The sequence below is a fragment of the Pholis gunnellus genome (assembly GCF_910591455.1).
Source record: "Pholis gunnellus genome assembly, chromosome: 12".
In the NCBI taxonomy this organism is placed as follows: Eukaryota; Metazoa; Chordata; class Actinopteri; order Perciformes; family Pholidae; genus Pholis; species Pholis gunnellus.
This window is the reverse complement of record NC_136539.1, coordinates 13,453,553-13,472,040: the sequence shown is the minus strand read 5'-3', so window position 1 is coordinate 13,472,040 and position 18,488 is coordinate 13,453,553. Positions and strand designations below refer to the sequence as shown.

Below are 18,488 nucleotides of genomic sequence, written 5' to 3'. Positions count from 1 at the left end.
AACATTTGTAAAGAATTTTCTTCTACGTGTGAATGCCCGAGCTCTTACCCTGGGCAGCACACTCTGTCCCATGCGGCTCACCAAAGGAGAGAAAACCTTGAGCGCAAAAACACTCGTAGCTGCCCTTTGTGTTCTTGCACTCTTGAGGACACGTGGCGTACACCTCACACTCATTCACATCTGTATCCAAAAGCAAAGGAGATTAAAAAAAGAGAAAAACTCAAATAAACTGAATGTAGGAAACTACTTCTGTGTCAGTGTTTTAAATGCATTAAGTAAATGACTGACTAATTGATGTGACGTTTACCTTCACAATTGTGTTTTTCTGTCATTCTGGGCTTAAAGCCGTGCCGGCACGAACAGAGGATGCCTCCCTGCGTCAGGTCAGTACAGTTGTGTTCACAGATGTTGTCACTGCACGTGTGCCCGCTGCCATGGTCTGACAGGAGCAAATACAAAAACACACCGACTGTGAAACAAGATACTCACGAAGGTAACAGTTTAGTACCGACAGTATGTCCTGTATTTATTCTTGCACCCAATCAGGTACAGTCAAGTTGAAGTCAAACAAAATGACTGAAGAGGGTCATTGCATTAAAGTCATGGTGGTGGTACTGAATCAATCTACCATGAAATATGTCCATTTAAAGCTACTACAAGGAACATTCATTTTGTGTTGATTTTGGCGGCCCCTGTCGATAAACGCGTTAGTGTTTGCAGGCACCAGAGTCCCTTTAGAAAATCTCTCATTGTGCTGTAGCAGGTTTGGACAGTCTTAGTCCTGGTTCTGGTTCTCCCATGCGATTTAGCCTGCTTTTGCAGAAATCCGACCCGTTGGCACCGATGACAAGCATGAAGAATGACAATATAGAAATAACCAATCTTCTCGCTGATGGTCTCGTTTACTTATGTAGGTCATATAGAGGAATCAGTATTAAAGAGAGACTGTGTAATAACCAGTAAAACGTTGCTTACAGTAACTTTAACTTACTACAAATGGTCTGACTGAGCTAACTAAGCTGAATAAATGGTATTCCCAGGCATATAAGAATGCTAATCCAGCATTTAAATGGTATCTTGTCTCCAAAATTAATAAATAAAATTGTAGCTTAAACAGTTTTAGAAATTATATTTATCATAATTTTGGTAAACCTGCAAGTTTAGAACGATATTTTTCACATTACAATTCATCATCATTACTAATATGCTCTTTGTTAATGTACTCACGGCAGCCCAGCTCATCAGACTGGTCTCCACAGTCATCATAATCATCACAGGCGTACTGCAGAGGGATGCATTGTCCGTTACTGCATTTGTACTCATCATCTGAACAGGGTCCATGAGTGGGACTTTGGCCTAGATATAAAGAAACATATCGACTCAAGAGATGCTGTAAAAAACATGACATCTATTTGAGAATATGAACGAGACCATCAGCTACAAACTATTAAACTCACAGTTTTCCTGTTTCTCATCTGAGCCATCACCACAGTCATCGATGGAGTTACACAGCTCGTGGCTGTAGATGCAGCGGTTGTTGTCACAGCGGAAACGGAACGGAGCCTCACACTGGATTTCCACTGTGGACGAACAGAATGTCTCAAGAAAACCTCACAGCAAGAATTCAATTTCAAAAAATAGTGAGCCAATATGGAGTTTGCCAGATTCTTGGCAAGAATCTGACAAGCTTTGGTTTTGTGTGTGCTTCACTTGTGACTGTTTATGTTACTTCTTACAGCAGAGGTGAAGCTCCTCGTCTGAATCATCTCCACAGTCATTGTCTCCGTCACATTTCCAATGAGGCTGGACGCACACGTGGTTCTTGCACTCAAACAGGAACCGGGGGCAGTATGTGCCGTTGGGATAGCGGGTCGCTGCAAGTCAGGAATACAAAAAAAACAACGATTAACTAATTGTCATCAAAGAGTGCACAGCAAAAAAAACATTCAATGCAGGACACTTACGACAAGACGTCTCATCTGTGAAGTCCAGACAGTCGGCGTTGCCATCGCATTTGAAGCGCTCAGTGATACAGTGTCCACTGCCACACTGGAAGTATCCGGGATGACAAGTCCGCAACTCTGCAACACAGTCAAAGCAGCACACATTGAAGCATTACTTCACATAGAAATATGCACCACTCATGGAAAGGGGAGCACTAGTCATGTAAATATGATATACAGTAAAACACACACTGAGCATGTTGAATAAACGTTTCACAGCACCTAAAATCCCCACGTTTCTATATTCCTACATGGGAAATACTCTACTAGAATAACTTCTAGATATGTGATGCTCAGTTATCTGTCTTGCTCTGTGTTCTACCAGCACTGGAAGGAAGAAATCCCTCAGTTGCAGCAATGAATAAACTATTATTGAATACTTCACTATTGGTGGTCCTGTCTGTTTATGCTTCAAAAGGTGAAGTTTTAGTGCTTCTTTGTTTAGTGCAGCCCTCCGTTACTCACAAACAGCCAGCCAACAAAGAGCCTCCACTTACCACAGTCCCTTTCATCCGAGTTGTCCTCACAGTCGTTGTCATGGTCACAGACCCAACGGTCGGGAATGCAGCGCAGATTTTCACAACGAAACTCGCTCTCTGTGCATGAGCGTGGAGCTGAGGGAAAACGGGAAAACAGAAAGTGTGGAATCAATCGCGTGCAGGCTTAATTTAGGTTTTTTAATTTCGGCTCCAGAGACACACAGTCTATTATTTTTCTATATATTATGACAAAAAAACACCTTGACACACTCACACAAGCAGCATGTGCAGCCGTTACTCTGCAGTGAGCTCATGGGTTCACTGGAGACAAACTCTCCTGGCATCAGCAGCACAGCAACAAGGGGAGCGGTACCACCATGATTTAACCCCCAGTCACCGTTGCTCCTTTGAGAAGCTACGTTATCTCTATTAACTGGCATGTTCTCAGACATGTTTAAATTCTCCAGGGCAGAGGGTGACGGACTCCTTCACTCCCTCTCTCTGACACGCTGAGGACAGCCTGTTTCTCTTGCAGCTGATAAGACTACCTCTCTCCGCACTCAAGCAGAAGTGTCGAGCCTCTCACAAAACCTCCCTGCTGTCAGATAAAAAATGATAGCAGGACTATTCTTTAACATCAACACTCATTTTTCATTTGGACAATTCACAGGAGCTGAGCTAAAATCCCCAAACCTACTTAAAAGACACTCAAGTGACATCGAAAACAATGAACCCAGTTTTTTTTTACTGTTCACACCCTCGTCAGTACTCAAACGCAACTTAATGATGTAACTTTATCAGTGACAGTGAGCAGCACTCACTGCAGCTGCGTTCATCGGAGTTGTCCCCGCAGTCGTCATCCCCGTCACAACTCCATCTCAGCGGGATGCAGCGGTGGTTGTCACAGCGGAAGTCTCCGTTAGGATTACAGGTCACTTCATCTGGAAAAGGAGCAGGTACATGAAACTGATCATCGTTTAGCATAACGTTTCTCCTCGGTCTGCCAAAGAACGGACTTTTATGTGACCATTTGTTTCAACTTGAAGAGCCCCTTTAGGTTATATTCTATGCATTTGTATTTCGGGGACGAGGATAAGATTTGATTCTATAAACACGATGCTACATGGAAATATTTGAAAGAAACAATACAATTAGGAGCATACAAAGTAATTGCCTCATTTAAATCTGTTGGATGCACTGGCTCAGTCTTTTAGGTAGTATACATTTGTGCAAGATTTATTTATATAGCATATTTCATACCCACGCAAAAACACAATATGCTTCAAACAAGTCAAAACTAACACAAAGATTGTGTTAGTGGTAGGGGATGAATCAAACGTACTTTGTTGCCAGTTTATTAGGTGCACCTTTTGAATTATACTGTGTGAAACATGTTTCTAATATTATGTCATTGCTTACAAACGCGGTGAACTAAATATTCGGCACACCTCTCAGTATGACATATTGCAGTTCAGGATCACTACAAACTTGAAAAGATGATTCTCCAGTAGATCATCTTATAAATAAGAGCAGCACATCATGACTGAAAATGTTTCGGCTATTGAGTCATGATGAAAATGTCAGTTTGAAATGAAAGGCATCGTGTTTTTTTAATTAAACTGTAATAGTCATAGAGGGAGAAGAGCAGCGTTCCGAAGACAGATGGGTGAACTCTATCCATGCTAGTGTGTGTCGGTAGAGGATAAGACTGCAGGAGATGAGAAGCACAGACGGGAGAGGAGTGGAGGAGAGCTGGTCTGAGCCGTCTCTAACACACAATGCTGGGGGTCAAAGATAGCGCCGCGTTAGCTAGTCCTGCCCTCCTAGCCCTCCACCTGGCCCATCTGCTACATTCTTACAGGAAGATTAGCACTGATCTCCCGTCCTGCGCTGGCATGGCACTAATGGAGTCAGGGCCTCTGATAAGAGACGGGAGGGCCGCGGCAAGGGTGTTTGAATCGTAGCAAAGTACAAAGAGACTCGTGTGAACCCTGCCCCCACGCAAGGACAGAGCAACAACACACACACACACACACACACACACACACACACACACACACACACACACATATGTAGACCCATACCACTGGACAGCTCATAAATCTGTGGTGCTCTTAGGGAGAAGCAAATGGTGGGGGAGGGTGAGTGGTGAGACCCTCTCCATCAGCACCTCCCATACCTCACTGTGTAATGTTCCACAGGAGGCTGAGGTGTTGGCTAATTGCCCCTCACTCACTCCGTGAACACATAATCTTGTCTCCATACTGTATAGTGTTTAATCTTCTGAGATCTCTGGAATCGTAAATGTGATAAATAATAAATAATAAACTGAAGCTTTAACATAAAGTTTTTGGGCATATTCAATACTAATATTAAACAGTCTTCAAATCAGTGTCATGATGTAAACATGGACCTCAGTCCTGCCTCAAGGATGGTCGTGGCAGACTCACCACAGCCCTGCTCGTCACTGTGGTCTCTGCAGTCGTTGTTGCCATTGCAAACAGACCACAGTGGCACACAGCGGTAGTTGGTCTTGCAGTCAAACTCTGTGTGGTTGTCACATCGATGTTCTGGTCCCACTGTGGAAAAAAACACCACAGTGACTGGTGCACTTTTTTGAACATCAAGTTTCAAAAACGTTCTACTCTGATGCAACTCAGATTCAGATTGAGTCCTTGTAAAGAAAAGACCCAAAAAAAAAGGTAGAAGGAACTGTGTATTACTTACTGCACTCCTCCAAGGGTTCATCAGAGTTGTCACCACAATCATCATCAACATCACATTTCCAGCTCTGGGGAATGCAGCGTCCATTTCGGCACTTGAACTGTCCAGGGCGGCAAGTCCTGGTGGAGCAGTGGGCAGGCTCCTCGTCAGACTGATCCCCACAATCGTCCTCGCCGTCACACTGCCATGACTCGGGTATGCACCGCTTGTTTGCACACTGCCACTGGTGGGTTTCACACTGGTGTGTAGCTAGTGAAAAGACAAGTCCATCAATTGACCCAAACAAGTTTTTACATGAAGTCCGAAGAAACAGCGACTACCGGTGAGGCAGAAAACATGACATTTTGGAGAAATTAATAATTGCTATTAAAATGGTTAAGAGAACACAACCCACCACACAGCACAGGGTCTTCATCTGAGCCATCGTGGCAGTCCTGGTTGCTGTTACACAGAAAGTGTGGACTAGTGCAGTTTCCATCGTCGCACTGAAACTGGCCGAGCCTGCAGTGACGAGCCGGGCAAGTGGAAGGCTCGTCTGAGCCGTCTCTGCAGTCCCTCTGACCATCGCATTTCCACCAGATAGGAATACATCTGACGAAGCAGAGGTAGAGCAAAAAATGTTTCTGTGACTCCTAAACTCATTATATCGACTACATAACTACTTACAACTCTATGAAAGGCTGCAAAAAATGTCAGTGGTTATAAAAAGTAAACTTGTAACTATTAACGTCGATAAATCCCTAATTCAGCATTACTACATCATATTTATACACAGGTATAATTATGTAAAAGACAGAAAAAATACAGAAATACAGAAGGATTTTGATGACTTATATTATGAAAACAAACAGCAGGGAGCGCTGTTTTCTATTGCAAAGAGAGCAAACAGAGCTTTACTGTATTTCCTTTTGAAATTACAGATGATGAATGGAGCAAGAGAACAGCCTATGTAAATATTGCTACCAGGGATTTTCTTCTTATTCAGTAAAGGAAAAGAGAATAAAATACACATGGTAGTGCCAGGATGAAGGTAGCACAAGCCTTTTTGTGATAAAAGCGTAACTTTAAGAAATCTGGTCTCAAGTTTGAGCTTTAATACGAACAAAACTCCTGGCATGAGATAGCAAGAGAAGAAAATTTGACAAACCGTTCATTGTTAGCACATCTGTACTGGGTGCTGCTGCACATGGGAAGGCATCGGGTCACACCTCCAATTTGGACAGTCAGGAAATGGTCGGGGCACTCACAGGTGTGTTCCCGCCCCCCATGACGGATCAGGCACAGGTGAGAGCAGCCTCCATTGTTCACAGCACAAGGATTGTTTACTGTCAGAGGAAGAGCCACAGTCGGTCAAACAATCTCAATTCACCACAGCTTGGCAAATAGAGGCCAGGTATTGTTCTGCTGGTGGTCAATACCCTGTATTTAAATCAACTTAAGGGGGACATGTCGAGATACTAAACAACTGAAAGCTCTTGAACACAAGACTCTGAAGTTTTGACTCACCAATAGGCTGTCTGTAAGGATGACACACGTGGATGTCAAACGGTCTGTGAGTGGTGTTAACCAGCTCCTGTCGCCCAGAGCCGTCGTATTTGTTGCCTTTCTCCACGGAGCGTGTGTTCCAGTCAGTCCAGTACACAAAGTCCTCGAACACAGTGAGGGCAAACGGGTGAGACAAAACTCCATCATACACTGTGTGTCTGTGTTGACCATCCAAGTCTGAGTATCTGACAAAAGAAATAAAAGAGTTACAAGTCTCACTGCAATTACTGTGGGCAAGAACAGTGTGATCACTTTCTGATGAAATGTACCTACTCTATGTAACTGAGGTGAGCGTCAGACCAGTAGAGCATGTCATTAGTGTAGTCGATCGTGATCCCATTCGGCCACTCTATCTTGGTGGTGATGATAGCTGCTTTGTTGGTTCCATCCATTCCAACACGACCTATAAAGGCTTTGTCTCCCCAGTCCGTCCAGTATACAAATCTAACAGGTAGCCAAGAGAAGGACTTTAGATGACATGCATATATCTGAAGAAGAGTGCATTTATACTTCCAAACAAAAGCTTTTCAATCATTTTACTTAGAATGAGAAAGAGCCAGATTGATACAGTATTTTTTAGAAACTGATAGATCATGAATACTATTTGTGATTACTTTCTGACAAGGAAATTTGGTTGTTAAAGATAAAGCTAATATGAGAGTGGCAATAACATGAAAACATTTTAAACAGTTGCCGTAAACAATGTATTCATGAATGAAGAAAATGTTTCAAAGATTCTGTCCATTCTGTCTGTATTAACCTAAAATAAGTAAAATACTAAAGGAAAGCAGTACCAATAAAAATTAACAATACTAAAATGTAGTCAAGACAAAAGAAATATGCACAATTATTCTGCCTTTAAAACATTTAGTTATGCAATTTACTGCACGGCAATTTCTTTTAGACAACCCACCAGAAGCTGGTACCAACATATTGCGATAAGCAAGAATAGCAGCCCAGCCAGTAACATTGCCCTGCTGATATATTGGTCGGGCTCAATCATTAGACTTAATTCCTCCTTGCCTCCGACTCACCCATATTTGGGATGCAGCACAATGGCTCTGGGGTTTTCAAAGCAGTAGGTGTTGTTGTCATCAACGCAGTGTTCAGCCAGCTTCTTCACGAATCGACCGTCCAGTTCAGACACTTTGAGACAATCCAAGAAGCTGTCCACCCAGTAGAGCTTTCTGGCTATCCAGTCAACTGCGAGGCCTTCCCCATGCAGAACTCCATTGACCACCACCTCTCTGTTACTGCCAGTGTAGGACATCCTCTCAATCACTCTGCGGCTCACATCAATCCAGTAAAGACGCTTGTCGACTCGGTCAAAGTCAATGGCCACCACACTGGTCAGGCCCTGCAGGATCAGAGAGTAGGCCTGTCCGTCCGTTGACAGGTTCCTCAGGTAATAGCGGTTGCTGAAGATGAGGTAGGGCGAGATGTCACTGTTCTGACGGCAGCTGTGGCCGTCCGGCTCTCGGAGGAATCCTGGGGCACACTTGCACATGTAGGAGCCGACGGTGTTCTCACAGACCTGGCTGCACACGCTCGGTGTCTCTGTACACTCATTGATGTCGTCACACGTTTTGCCGTCAGACATGAGGCGGTAGCCGGAGCGACAGGTGCAGATGAAGCTGGTGGCTGTGTCGGTGCAATTGTGATCACAGTGATGGACGGACGGATCCGTGCATTCATTGACACCTGAGTACAAAAGAAGCGTAATCAACTAAATTACTGAAAATGTAAGAAAGAAAAAAATATATAACATATATAAATCAAAAATACAAATCAAAATCACAGTATTTTAATTTGATTCTAATCCCAAATCTGTGTACTGATAATGCTATATCCAGTATCTACAGAAGTAATAGAATGTCCTTAGTAATTTGCTATACATTATCTAAATGCAGCATTTGTATTTGCCAATTTGTATAAGCACAATTGTCCTATAATTTGGTTGTTGACTATTTGTGGTTGTATTTCTCTGTTTCCCCACATCGCCTCCAGCACTTCTTTGACATCTGAAAAAACTGAAAGGTTAAAAACATTGTATTGATGGCACAATTTCTTGTGCTATTTTGAACATCGCTTTACACTCACCGCATCCCTTCTCGTCGCTGTTGTCGGAGCAGTCATCGTTCCTGTCGCACACCTGCCTCAGGGGGATACAGTGTCCGTTGTCACATCTGAACTCTCCAGGGGGGCAGGTGGGTGCTGGTGTGTGGCACATGTGCTCCAGCTCGTCGGACTCATCCCCACAGTCGTTGTCGCCGTCGCAGACAAAGTCATGAGACACGCAGCGGCCGTTCTGGCAGGTGAACTGGTGTTGCTGACACGGCTGGTAGGTGCAGCTCTGCTCGTCACTGCTGTCTCCGCAGTCATTACGGCGATCACACCTGATTTTAGATGACAGGCCAAAAAGGATGAACTCAAATTGCCAGACAGACTGATGATGTAATTAATGATTTTTCAAATGAGTTCATTTCTCTAACCTGTAGGAGTTGCGTATGCAGAGGCCATTGCTACAGCTGAACTCGTTGATGCCACAGGATCGGCGTGAACAGTTTTGATGTTCATCTAATGCATCGGCACAGTCTGCGTCTCCATCACACACCCAGTCACGTGGGATACATTTCCGCTGAGGTGGTTGGTTGTTCACACAGGTGAACTCTGCACTTGAACATGTGCGATTGCCTGGAATGAAAAAAAAATAAAAATCAGGCAGGGGGATTTACAAGAAGCACAATAATGATAAGTCGACTTTCTTTACTTGATTCGTCTCGGTCTTTAGGGATCGATTGTTCGATTGAACAGATCCCTGGAATACGCAAAACTTTAAGTGGCGCTTTTGTGTGAGTCTTTGTGGACAAGCACAAAGAAAGTCTACAGATCTGTCGATTAAATCAACTAACAGATTTGTGTTAGTCGACGAAGAATTTCTTTGCTTGAGGACAGCCCTAGTGACGACCCAATGTCAACCTGCATTTTTGCCAATCCAAACATTCCAAACTGTATTTCAAAACAAGCAGCCATGACTTCAAATTCTTCATCCATCTAATGAGATTGATCCACATTGTTTGAAGTGAGTCTCCTACAGAGGCTCAGGCAGTGCTGAAGTCTTTAGCTTCAGGCATGTTATTGTTGGAGCACACATTGGTGAGACATAAGAGTCTTGATCCACCCTGAGCCAGGAAGCCAGAGAAAGGAGACGTGCACAAAGTGACGAGTGAGGCAGGAGAAATCAGGAATGTCAACTCCTTGGATTGGAGACCTTCTACAGGAGACTAAGATGCCGGGCACTGACTGCCAGTGTCTCCCACACAACACTCCCCCAGTGGTGTGTATCCTAATCCATCAGCGTCCTGAATAACGAGAGGATGAGGGAGGCAGGATGGGGGCAAAGTGGAGAAGAGATGGGGAACAAGAGGACAGGCTACAAGGGGGGGGGGGGGAGATGAAGAAGTAGGAAGCTGCAGAAAAGGATGAGGACAAAGAGAAAGGAAGAAGTGGAAGGAGAGAAAGCATAAGTGGTAATGAAAGGATGCATACCACAGTTATGCCTCTGGTCTTCGTCACTCATGTCGCCACAGTCATTGTCCCCATCACAGATCCAGGATGAGGCAATGCACCTGCCATCATCACAGCGGAACTGCTCTGTGTTGCAGGTTCTGACCAGTGTGGCTGCAGAGACAAATCATATAACATTAAACTGTAGATAACGCCGCACACTATTGTGTTTCATTATCTTCTGCCAAATTATTAACCCTTTTTTTATTTTTGTGATTTATAATTATCTCAGGTACTTCCCCCACTGCTTTTACGCAAGGCACAATACAACACTGGCAAAGCTTTCAAAAATAGTCATGGCAACTCTACATTCCCATGCATGGTGAGCTATCTAAACAAAAGCCAAAGTGAGGCTCTGTAACCCCTGGTGGACAAAGGGAGGGGGAGGTGCTGTTTGTCAGAGGACACTGAGGGGCGTCACCACAGAGGAATGCGGCACACAATAGGAGGCCTGGCTGACCACATCATCAACAAAGAAATACACCACTGACTCGCACTCTCCGCTACATCACTCACAGCACTCTCTCACACCAGCACACAGATGCAGATTGGCGGACAGACACAGACACACAATAACCGAGCAGCTGATAATGGGGATGGCGGGCAGACACACAAAGCCAACAGGCCCACTTTGGGGGTGAGAGCGATGTGCGACACTCACTGCAGGAGAGGGGTTCATCAGAGCCGTCAGCGCAGTCAGCCCCTCCATCACAGTACCAGTGGGCGGGGATGCAGCGACCGCTGGAGCAACGGAACTCACTCTGGGAACATGTGGACGCCGCTATGTAGAGGACGTGGAAAGGCATGAAATCACTTGGAGGACTTGTCAGTGTGGGAATCTTAATATGCTGATGAGTGGGGGTGGGGTAAAGAGTGATCTGTTTCTGAACTTTAGGCAGATTAAAATCCTGTTTTACCCAGACTGAGCAGATACAATATTTGCAACATCATACTCAAAATGATACTAAAAGATTTCTATTTCAGCAGTTTGTGGAAGTGTTTTTCAATTCTAACTGAATTGTTTTCTGTAAAAAAAGGTGATTGTGAGGGGGTGTATTATCAATGCCATTCATTGAACCTGCTGTATAAGGCCGTTTCCAAAATCCCTCCCTATTTGCTACCGAGTGCATTGTATTTACTTTCAGCTATTTTGTCTCAGTGTGACATTTCTGCACTCAATAAAGTACACAATGGAACAGAAAAATATCCATAGCAGCATCTTCTAAATGCCTCACAATGCAATGCCCTTTCAACTTCATGGCAGGAAAAGCACAAGTGTTACTAATAACATTTTTGATATCTTCATCCTATGTAAGTGTTCCAGTAAGCCACGCCAGTGATGAAAATCCACAACACCAATACCATGGAACTGGTACGACTAATTAGAATGCAGCCATAATGAACGTTATTAATCATGAATGTAAAGTGTCTACACGGAAAAAGGCCTATTTAGACTATAACTAGATGAGAGAACTTGTACAATAAACGGTAATATTAATTAACAACTGAAAAAAAAGCAAAAAATTGTTATAATCCTAAAACTGCTGCCGAACTCACCACAGTGGGTAGGGCTCTCATCGCTCATATCCCCACAGTCGTTGTCTCCATCACACAGGTATGATCGTGGGATGCAGATGTTGGTAGACTGACATTTCGTGTGCTCTGGCTGGCAGGTTCTCTCCGCTGAAATAATCAGCAGTTAGAATTAATAACCACTTTGGTTTGAACATCTACCTCTGTTTCTGTGGCAAACTTCGGATACTCACGGCAGCTTTGTTCATCCGAGGTGCCGTTGTCATAGCAGTTGTTGATGCCATTGCATACATAGTCCTTTGCAATGCAGCGCCCATTGTTGCAGGTGAACTCTGTGTTGGGGTCACACGGTCTGAATAGACAGCCCACCTCATCGCTGTTGTCTCCGCAGTCGTCATAGTGGTCACAGCGGTAGTGGTAGGGCACACATCGCCCATTGCCACAAGTAAACACTGTGGGCTCACAGGTGTGGAAGGCTGCCAATCACAGTCAAGAACATGTCAGAGCTCTGGCCAATGGGGAGGCCTGAATACACATGCAGTGGAAGCTTATTTTACCTGACAAGGCAATAAAGGAAGACAGCAGCTGTGGTACTGCATGCAAAGATATAAGGACATTGATTGATTTGTTAGTGTTCATTTGTTTTAATACCTAGGAATTAGCTGCATGTTAATGGAAACTTAATCATGAAGTGAATGCATACACACCAACATAGTTGAAGGCAGGTTTAGGTCCTGAGAAAGAATTTTGTTAAAGCAGAAACACATAACTTGTTAGTATTAGTGAGGGTAAAAGATAAAGAATTGCATTTAAAAGAGAGGAGAGGTGTTATTCACTCATGCTGGAGGTGTAAGGGCTCTATTAGGATCGCTAAGGCTAATAATCAGTTCATTCTAGATCATTTAAGATATTTCAATAATACATAAATGAGGAAGAAATGAAGTAAAGAATAAAATCAATGCAAGCTCTTTTAAGAACATCCTACCACAGACTCTCTCCAACTCGTCGCTGCCATCTCCACAGTCGTTGTCATTGTCACATTTCCACTGGGCACGAATACAGCGGCCATTCATACAGGTAAACTGGCCTGACAGGCAGCGAGTCCCATTATCAGGGATACAGTGCTTGTTTTCAGCCAGGTACCAGCGGCCCTCTGAGGGACACTGACACTCGGCTCCGTTGGGTCCTAACAAGATAAAATTCCATTGAAATGTTTATACAATTAGTTGGGGTTTTCAATTACTGCACTAAAAGAATATTGTGCTGGAAAACAAAGGGACAGTATGAAACTGCTGGTACCTGGTGTGCAGATGTGGCTGCAGCCTCCATTAAACTGCTGACATGGACTATCACACTGCTGCTGTTTCCTGCTGGCCAGAACATGGACGTCCATTGGCCGAGATGGAAGGTTTTGAATCATGACCCTCTGGTCAGAACCGTCATGCTTGTTGGCCCGATAGATGCTGCGCGTGTTCCAGTCAGTCCAATAGATGAACTGGCCAAACATAGTCATAGCAAAGGGATAGATGGCTGTGCTGACGATGACCTCCCGATTGGACCCGGAGAGAGAGGACCGCTCAATCTTCTGTCTGATGGCCGAGCAAAATAATGATAATAGCAGTAGTTTGACAAGGTGATTATATAATTTTTGTATATATTTCAACAATGACATTTTTAAGATCTTACAAGCTGGCGTCTGCCCAATAGAGTCTTTCTTCTTGATAGTCCAGGGTCAGTCCATTGGGCCACACGAGACTGCTGTTCACAATCTCTGTTCTGAAGTTTCCACCCAAAGTTGCACGCTCAATCTTTGCATGGGTACCCCAGTCTGTCCAATACATGTATCTGTGTGACAAGAAAGGATTTTTTTTTTTTCAGTTCAGTTTAAACTAATGAACAAAGAGAGTGTTTGTTGTGTTAGTCTTACCCCCTGCAGGGATCCAACATGATGGCCCTTGGCCTGGACACATGGGCAACAATGGTCTTTTGAGAGCCGTCCACAGACATGGAGCTGATGCTCTGGTTGACGTAGTCACTGAAGTAAATTCTTTTGTTTATCCAGTCATAAGCAATGCCATCAGGAGCCCCGAGATCTGTCCAAAAACAGGGACCAAAGCAACATCAGCAATACCACTGGTGTCAAATCCTACATCCATAATAGATTAAAAGGTAATTAAAGAGGAATATATAAAAGTGTATGATGTAGTGTAATTGCAAAACCTACCTGGAGCCACCACTATAGGAGCTGAGGTGGGAGAGGACAGGCTGATGTAGCTGATCTTGCTCGCTCCTGCGCCTGAGCTCTGCGTGAAGTAGATCCTCCTGTCTGTGAGGTCAAAATCCAGTGCCACCGATGTACGTGGCACATTGACCACTGGGAAGGGCAATGCGTGGTCATCGGGGTCAAGGCGCAGGCTGCGCACAGTGCTTTCAGTTGTGTAGATCAGATAATCATCCCTTGACACCACACAGCTCTCGTTATCTGCTGCAAGATTACCAAAGGCGCAGCTGCATTTTTTGTTCTGGCTACCTGTGCCGGAACCTGGATAGGCGAAGCAGAAGTGGGCACATCCTCCATTAGCCTCTTTGCAGGGGTTGTGGTTAAGCTCCTGGGTAGTGGTGGGCTGGGTGCGCTGGTCAAAGATGGTCACGTCCCTCAGCATGTTGACGTTGTCTCTGATGACGGCAGGCTGCTCCGTGCTGCCAGGCAGTTTGCTTGCTTGGAGCACCTTCTTGAGGTTTCTGTCCACCCAAATGATACTACTGTCAAACACTGCGATTCCATAAGGAGTTGGGTAGCGACTGCCATACCGGATGATCTCCGTCTCCCCTCCTTGAGGGTTGACTCGGGCAATCATATCCAGAGAGTCATCTACCCAGTAGACGTAGCCAGTTTGCCAGTCCAGAGCGAGACCTCGTGGAGTAATAATCCCAGATGACACAAGAATTGTGCGATTGGTGCCGTCCAAGAGTGCTCGCTCAATTTTGGGGTTCTGACCATAATCAGCCCAGAACAAGTATCTGTTTCTGGGGTCCACCACGATGTGGCGGGGCATGTCCACCTGGGTCTTCAGCAGCACTCTGCGGAAAGTGGTGTTCAGGCGAAGCACCTCCACATATGTCTCAGTTAGGAAGGCGTTGGTGAAATACAGGTTCCCTGAGGAAAGATACCAGCAAACCCAGCGTTTAAATTAGCATCATATATATGTAAGTCTTGAGAGCATGATGTCATCAATCACAAACTGCTAAGTATGATAGTTCACAATTTAAGTGTTAATATTAAATGTTACTAGCTGACATTATGATGGTGTTATTGATACACATCAGACTTTCGGTTATGCCTTCACTAATACTGATGCAATTATGAATGAGTAACAAGGAAACAGATTGTCCTGCCTCCAGCGGTGTTTTTTTTTTTCCAAAACTAGTTAACTAAATCGTCTTTCCTGTCACCTGTCTGGGACTGATCTCCTTGTTCTGTGAGTCCAGCATTATGATAAAGCTTCTAAACTTTACTTCTACAGAGCAATCCGCTGCCTGAAGCCTGTGTCATACAAATGAGTCAGGCTGTCTTTTGGTTTACTTCGTCAACAGATAAAGAGCAGTGTCTTATTCATATAAAATTAATATATTACATTAATATATATTACATTATGCGATTAAAAAAAAAAAACACATTTGGGAGCTCATGGCACAAAAGCATACCTGCAGCCCAGTCTACAGCAATGCCTCGTATCCCGTTGCGTCCTATTCCAGATGTTACTACACTATGTAATCCTGAGCCATCTGACTTGATCCGCCTGACCCCGTTTTGTGCCGCCACAGTGCTGCTGAAGTCACACCAGTAGATGAAACCAGAAGCCATGTGTACATCAACATGTAAAGCATTACGTCCTGCAGGAGGAGAACCCAGTCATTAGAGGCCATAATTGTAACTTCAAACACAATTTTTATTTGCAGACTTAAATTTACTCGAAAGACTCAAATAAATGTATCCTATAATTTATGAGAATCACTGACCTCTCCCAGCCACAGGCACCATGGCCTCAGAGTGGTCTGTCCCTTCCAGGCTGAAGCCTTTGATTGCAGACAGAGTGGAGATGACGACATAGGACTGGTAGGGAGCGCAGGTCCTGTTGTCAGCATTAAGTTTAAAACCCGTGGCACATGCACAGGTAAACAGACCCTGCGTCCGAGGCAGGCAGAGTTGCTCACACACTCCCATATTGTTGGTGCAGCCATTGGATGTACCTGTAGAGGCTGAGTTTGTGGAGAGAATACAGTGTGATGAACAGGAGCACAGGCAGCAGTGAATGAGGATGGGGATGTCTCCTTGTGTTACTCACTCTCCCGATAATGCACTTTCAGAACTCTGAGTCCAGAAACGTTGTCTCGCAGCACAACCCTGTTGGCACCCGTGGACTTGTCCACGCGCTCTATGACCTCAAAGTTGCGGTCAGTGAAGTAGAGGTAGTTTTGATAGACAGCCACACCCCAAGGGTGAGACAGGCCTGTCACTATGGTGATGCGGTTACTCCCATCTGGATCCCCGCGCTCAATCTGTGGAGATCACATGCCAGACAGGCAGTTAAACGTGGAATGTTAATTTTGTACAAATACCAAGTGCATATCATATTACGTTTGTGAGAACCATATAGAATGAACAATTGGGGGTCATAGAGCGCTAACAGAGTGAAGACCCACCATGCCAGTGCTTGTAACAGCCCAGTACAGCTTGTTCTCTTGGATGTCCACAGTGAGGAACTCAATGTGATCGAGGTTGTTGGTGAACAAGGTGACAGGGTTTAAGCCGTCCATGTCTGCAGACGCCACCTTGGCAGGGATGCCGGTCTCTGTTCCCTGGTCTGTCCAGTACAGTTTGCTTAGAAGACATAAAAGAATGGAGGTAAGGTTTTGTGTCTCAGACATTTATAATTTGGTCATAGATCTCTATGCTTAATACTTTTTGATAGCAGTACATATATTTTATAGTCAAACCACTGAGATACAAATTGTCGCTGTTGAATTAAAGGACACTTTCTGAGTTCAGGCACTGGATTATCAAAGCTTTTAGAAAATGTCCTCAACCCACAGAGGACCAGATCATACTTAAGTTAAATTATGAAATTCTTGCAACAGTGACTTTGGTCATACTATCCAAAATCAGAGCTTCAATGTTTTCACATTAGAGTGAAAAGCGATGGTTTAGAAATGTTCGAATTGTTTCTTAATTGTACTCTATTGTACATTGCCGGGGTTTGAGTGTGCAGTGTGGTATTCAGTAACATTGGTTTGAGTTCTGTCTGGAGGCAGTGCAGATGGTGATGAGGAGACTGTTGGAGCTCAGTAGCTTTGGGGATGAGTGGCCGTGCCAGATCTGTGTTAAATGGGGCTTACCCACGTGCTGGGTCTACTGCGATGCCAACGGGACTGCCAGCACCAGTTGGAGAGCCGTTATTTGTGATTAGAGTTTTCCTGTACTGTACCTCCCCTCTCAACTTCAAAACCTGGCCAAACACAAACACAAACACAAACAGGTGCAATTATTGTACGGCATCGCTGTGCTGTAACACTGCCCTTATTCACACTTATTTTCTGTTTTCCTATTACAAGTGCAATCACAAAAGAATATATATTTATCCGAGTGAAAATTAAAGTCAGTAACAGTGAAAAAAACTACAACAGGACATAGTAATATTTGTCTTCTTACCTCAATAGACTGTGTAGCTGGATTGGTGTAGTACAGGTTCTCTGTTATCCAGTCCAAGGCCAGGCCGACTGGGGAGCCAAGGATGGCAGCCGGGGCAAACTCTGTCCTGTTAGTACCATCTGACTTCACCCTGTGGATCTCACCCTGGTGGACAAAGGAAGACAGATAAATGTCAAACTCTGCCAAATGTGGATGTGCTGTGTTAATCTTGTGTTATGTTTTCCCAGCATGTTTTAATTTGGTTTTTATTATGTATTTTTACAATCTCAAAGTTGTCTTTGGAGGACAACTAAGTTCTGAACTGAAGAGTGACAGGACAGTAACTCACCGGGTGCTCCACCCAGTAGATGCTCTGTTCGTTGTCATCAAAGTCAACATCATAGCCATTCTGAAGCCCAGCAATTGGGACCATAGCATCGTTACTCTTGTCATCTGGGTTCAAGGAAATGCCATAGATGATGCTGTCTCTTACAACCACCAGGAAAGGATCCTCAACTACATGTACAAACAAAATGCAAAAGCAGTGAATAAACAGTGACAACAAAATACATTTACAAACCGCTGTTCCTACAGTAAAACAGAAAAACAAAAGTTACATTCAGTCATTGTGACAGAATACTCATACCCTCGATATTTTCCTCAAGGCTGTGAATTTCCTGGTACTTTAAAAGTTACATAACAAATTCTAAAACAAAGCTATGAAACCATGTTTCCTGGATATGGATTTAGCTCATGTTAATCCAAAACTAAAAGTTGCTTTCAGTGTATAAAAACCTGGTGCAAAATAGGGATCATGAGCTAACAGGCCTTTAATTATAAAGAGGATTGACTGGTAAACGTTGTCTCTACAATCTGATTTGCTTTGTCATCGGTGATTATAATCGACAAATGGTTGTGGGGCATTTTCATTCTTGGATAATTGCTGGC

At 44.1% G+C, this 18,488-nt stretch overlaps 1 protein-coding gene across 1 annotated transcript in view; it reads right to left on the bottom strand.

Annotated features, from left to right (window-relative positions):
• Positions 1–18,488, bottom strand: part of lrp2a (low density lipoprotein receptor-related protein 2a) — a gene marked incomplete at both ends in the record, with an annotated part of 44,393 nt that overhangs the window by 4,800 nt on the left and 21,105 nt on the right. The window contains 33 exons of the mRNA XM_079170211.1: positions 49–180; positions 308–439; positions 1,228–1,356; positions 1,458–1,580; positions 1,737–1,874; positions 1,965–2,081; positions 2,501–2,617; positions 3,304–3,423; positions 4,933–5,061; positions 5,210–5,455; positions 5,601–5,797; positions 6,354–6,531; positions 6,713–6,936; positions 7,025–7,195; positions 7,786–8,452; positions 8,852–9,147; positions 9,244–9,445; positions 10,301–10,432; positions 10,980–11,099; positions 11,876–12,001; positions 12,085–12,327; positions 12,774–13,037; positions 13,151–13,440; positions 13,538–13,696; positions 13,779–13,944; positions 14,076–15,008; positions 15,557–15,745; positions 15,872–16,111; positions 16,198–16,411; positions 16,556–16,733; positions 17,249–17,358; positions 17,562–17,705; positions 17,890–18,056. Of these exons, the coding sequence (XP_079026337.1) occupies positions 49–180; positions 308–439; positions 1,228–1,356; positions 1,458–1,580; positions 1,737–1,874; positions 1,965–2,081; positions 2,501–2,617; positions 3,304–3,423; positions 4,933–5,061; positions 5,210–5,455; positions 5,601–5,797; positions 6,354–6,531; positions 6,713–6,936; positions 7,025–7,195; positions 7,786–8,452; positions 8,852–9,147; positions 9,244–9,445; positions 10,301–10,432; positions 10,980–11,099; positions 11,876–12,001; positions 12,085–12,327; positions 12,774–13,037; positions 13,151–13,440; positions 13,538–13,696; positions 13,779–13,944; positions 14,076–15,008; positions 15,557–15,745; positions 15,872–16,111; positions 16,198–16,411; positions 16,556–16,733; positions 17,249–17,358; positions 17,562–17,705; positions 17,890–18,056 (6,993 nt within the window). The remainder of the gene's footprint in view (positions 1–48; positions 181–307; positions 440–1,227; positions 1,357–1,457; positions 1,581–1,736; positions 1,875–1,964; positions 2,082–2,500; positions 2,618–3,303; positions 3,424–4,932; positions 5,062–5,209; positions 5,456–5,600; positions 5,798–6,353; positions 6,532–6,712; positions 6,937–7,024; positions 7,196–7,785; positions 8,453–8,851; positions 9,148–9,243; positions 9,446–10,300; positions 10,433–10,979; positions 11,100–11,875; positions 12,002–12,084; positions 12,328–12,773; positions 13,038–13,150; positions 13,441–13,537; positions 13,697–13,778; positions 13,945–14,075; positions 15,009–15,556; positions 15,746–15,871; positions 16,112–16,197; positions 16,412–16,555; positions 16,734–17,248; positions 17,359–17,561; positions 17,706–17,889; positions 18,057–18,488) is intronic.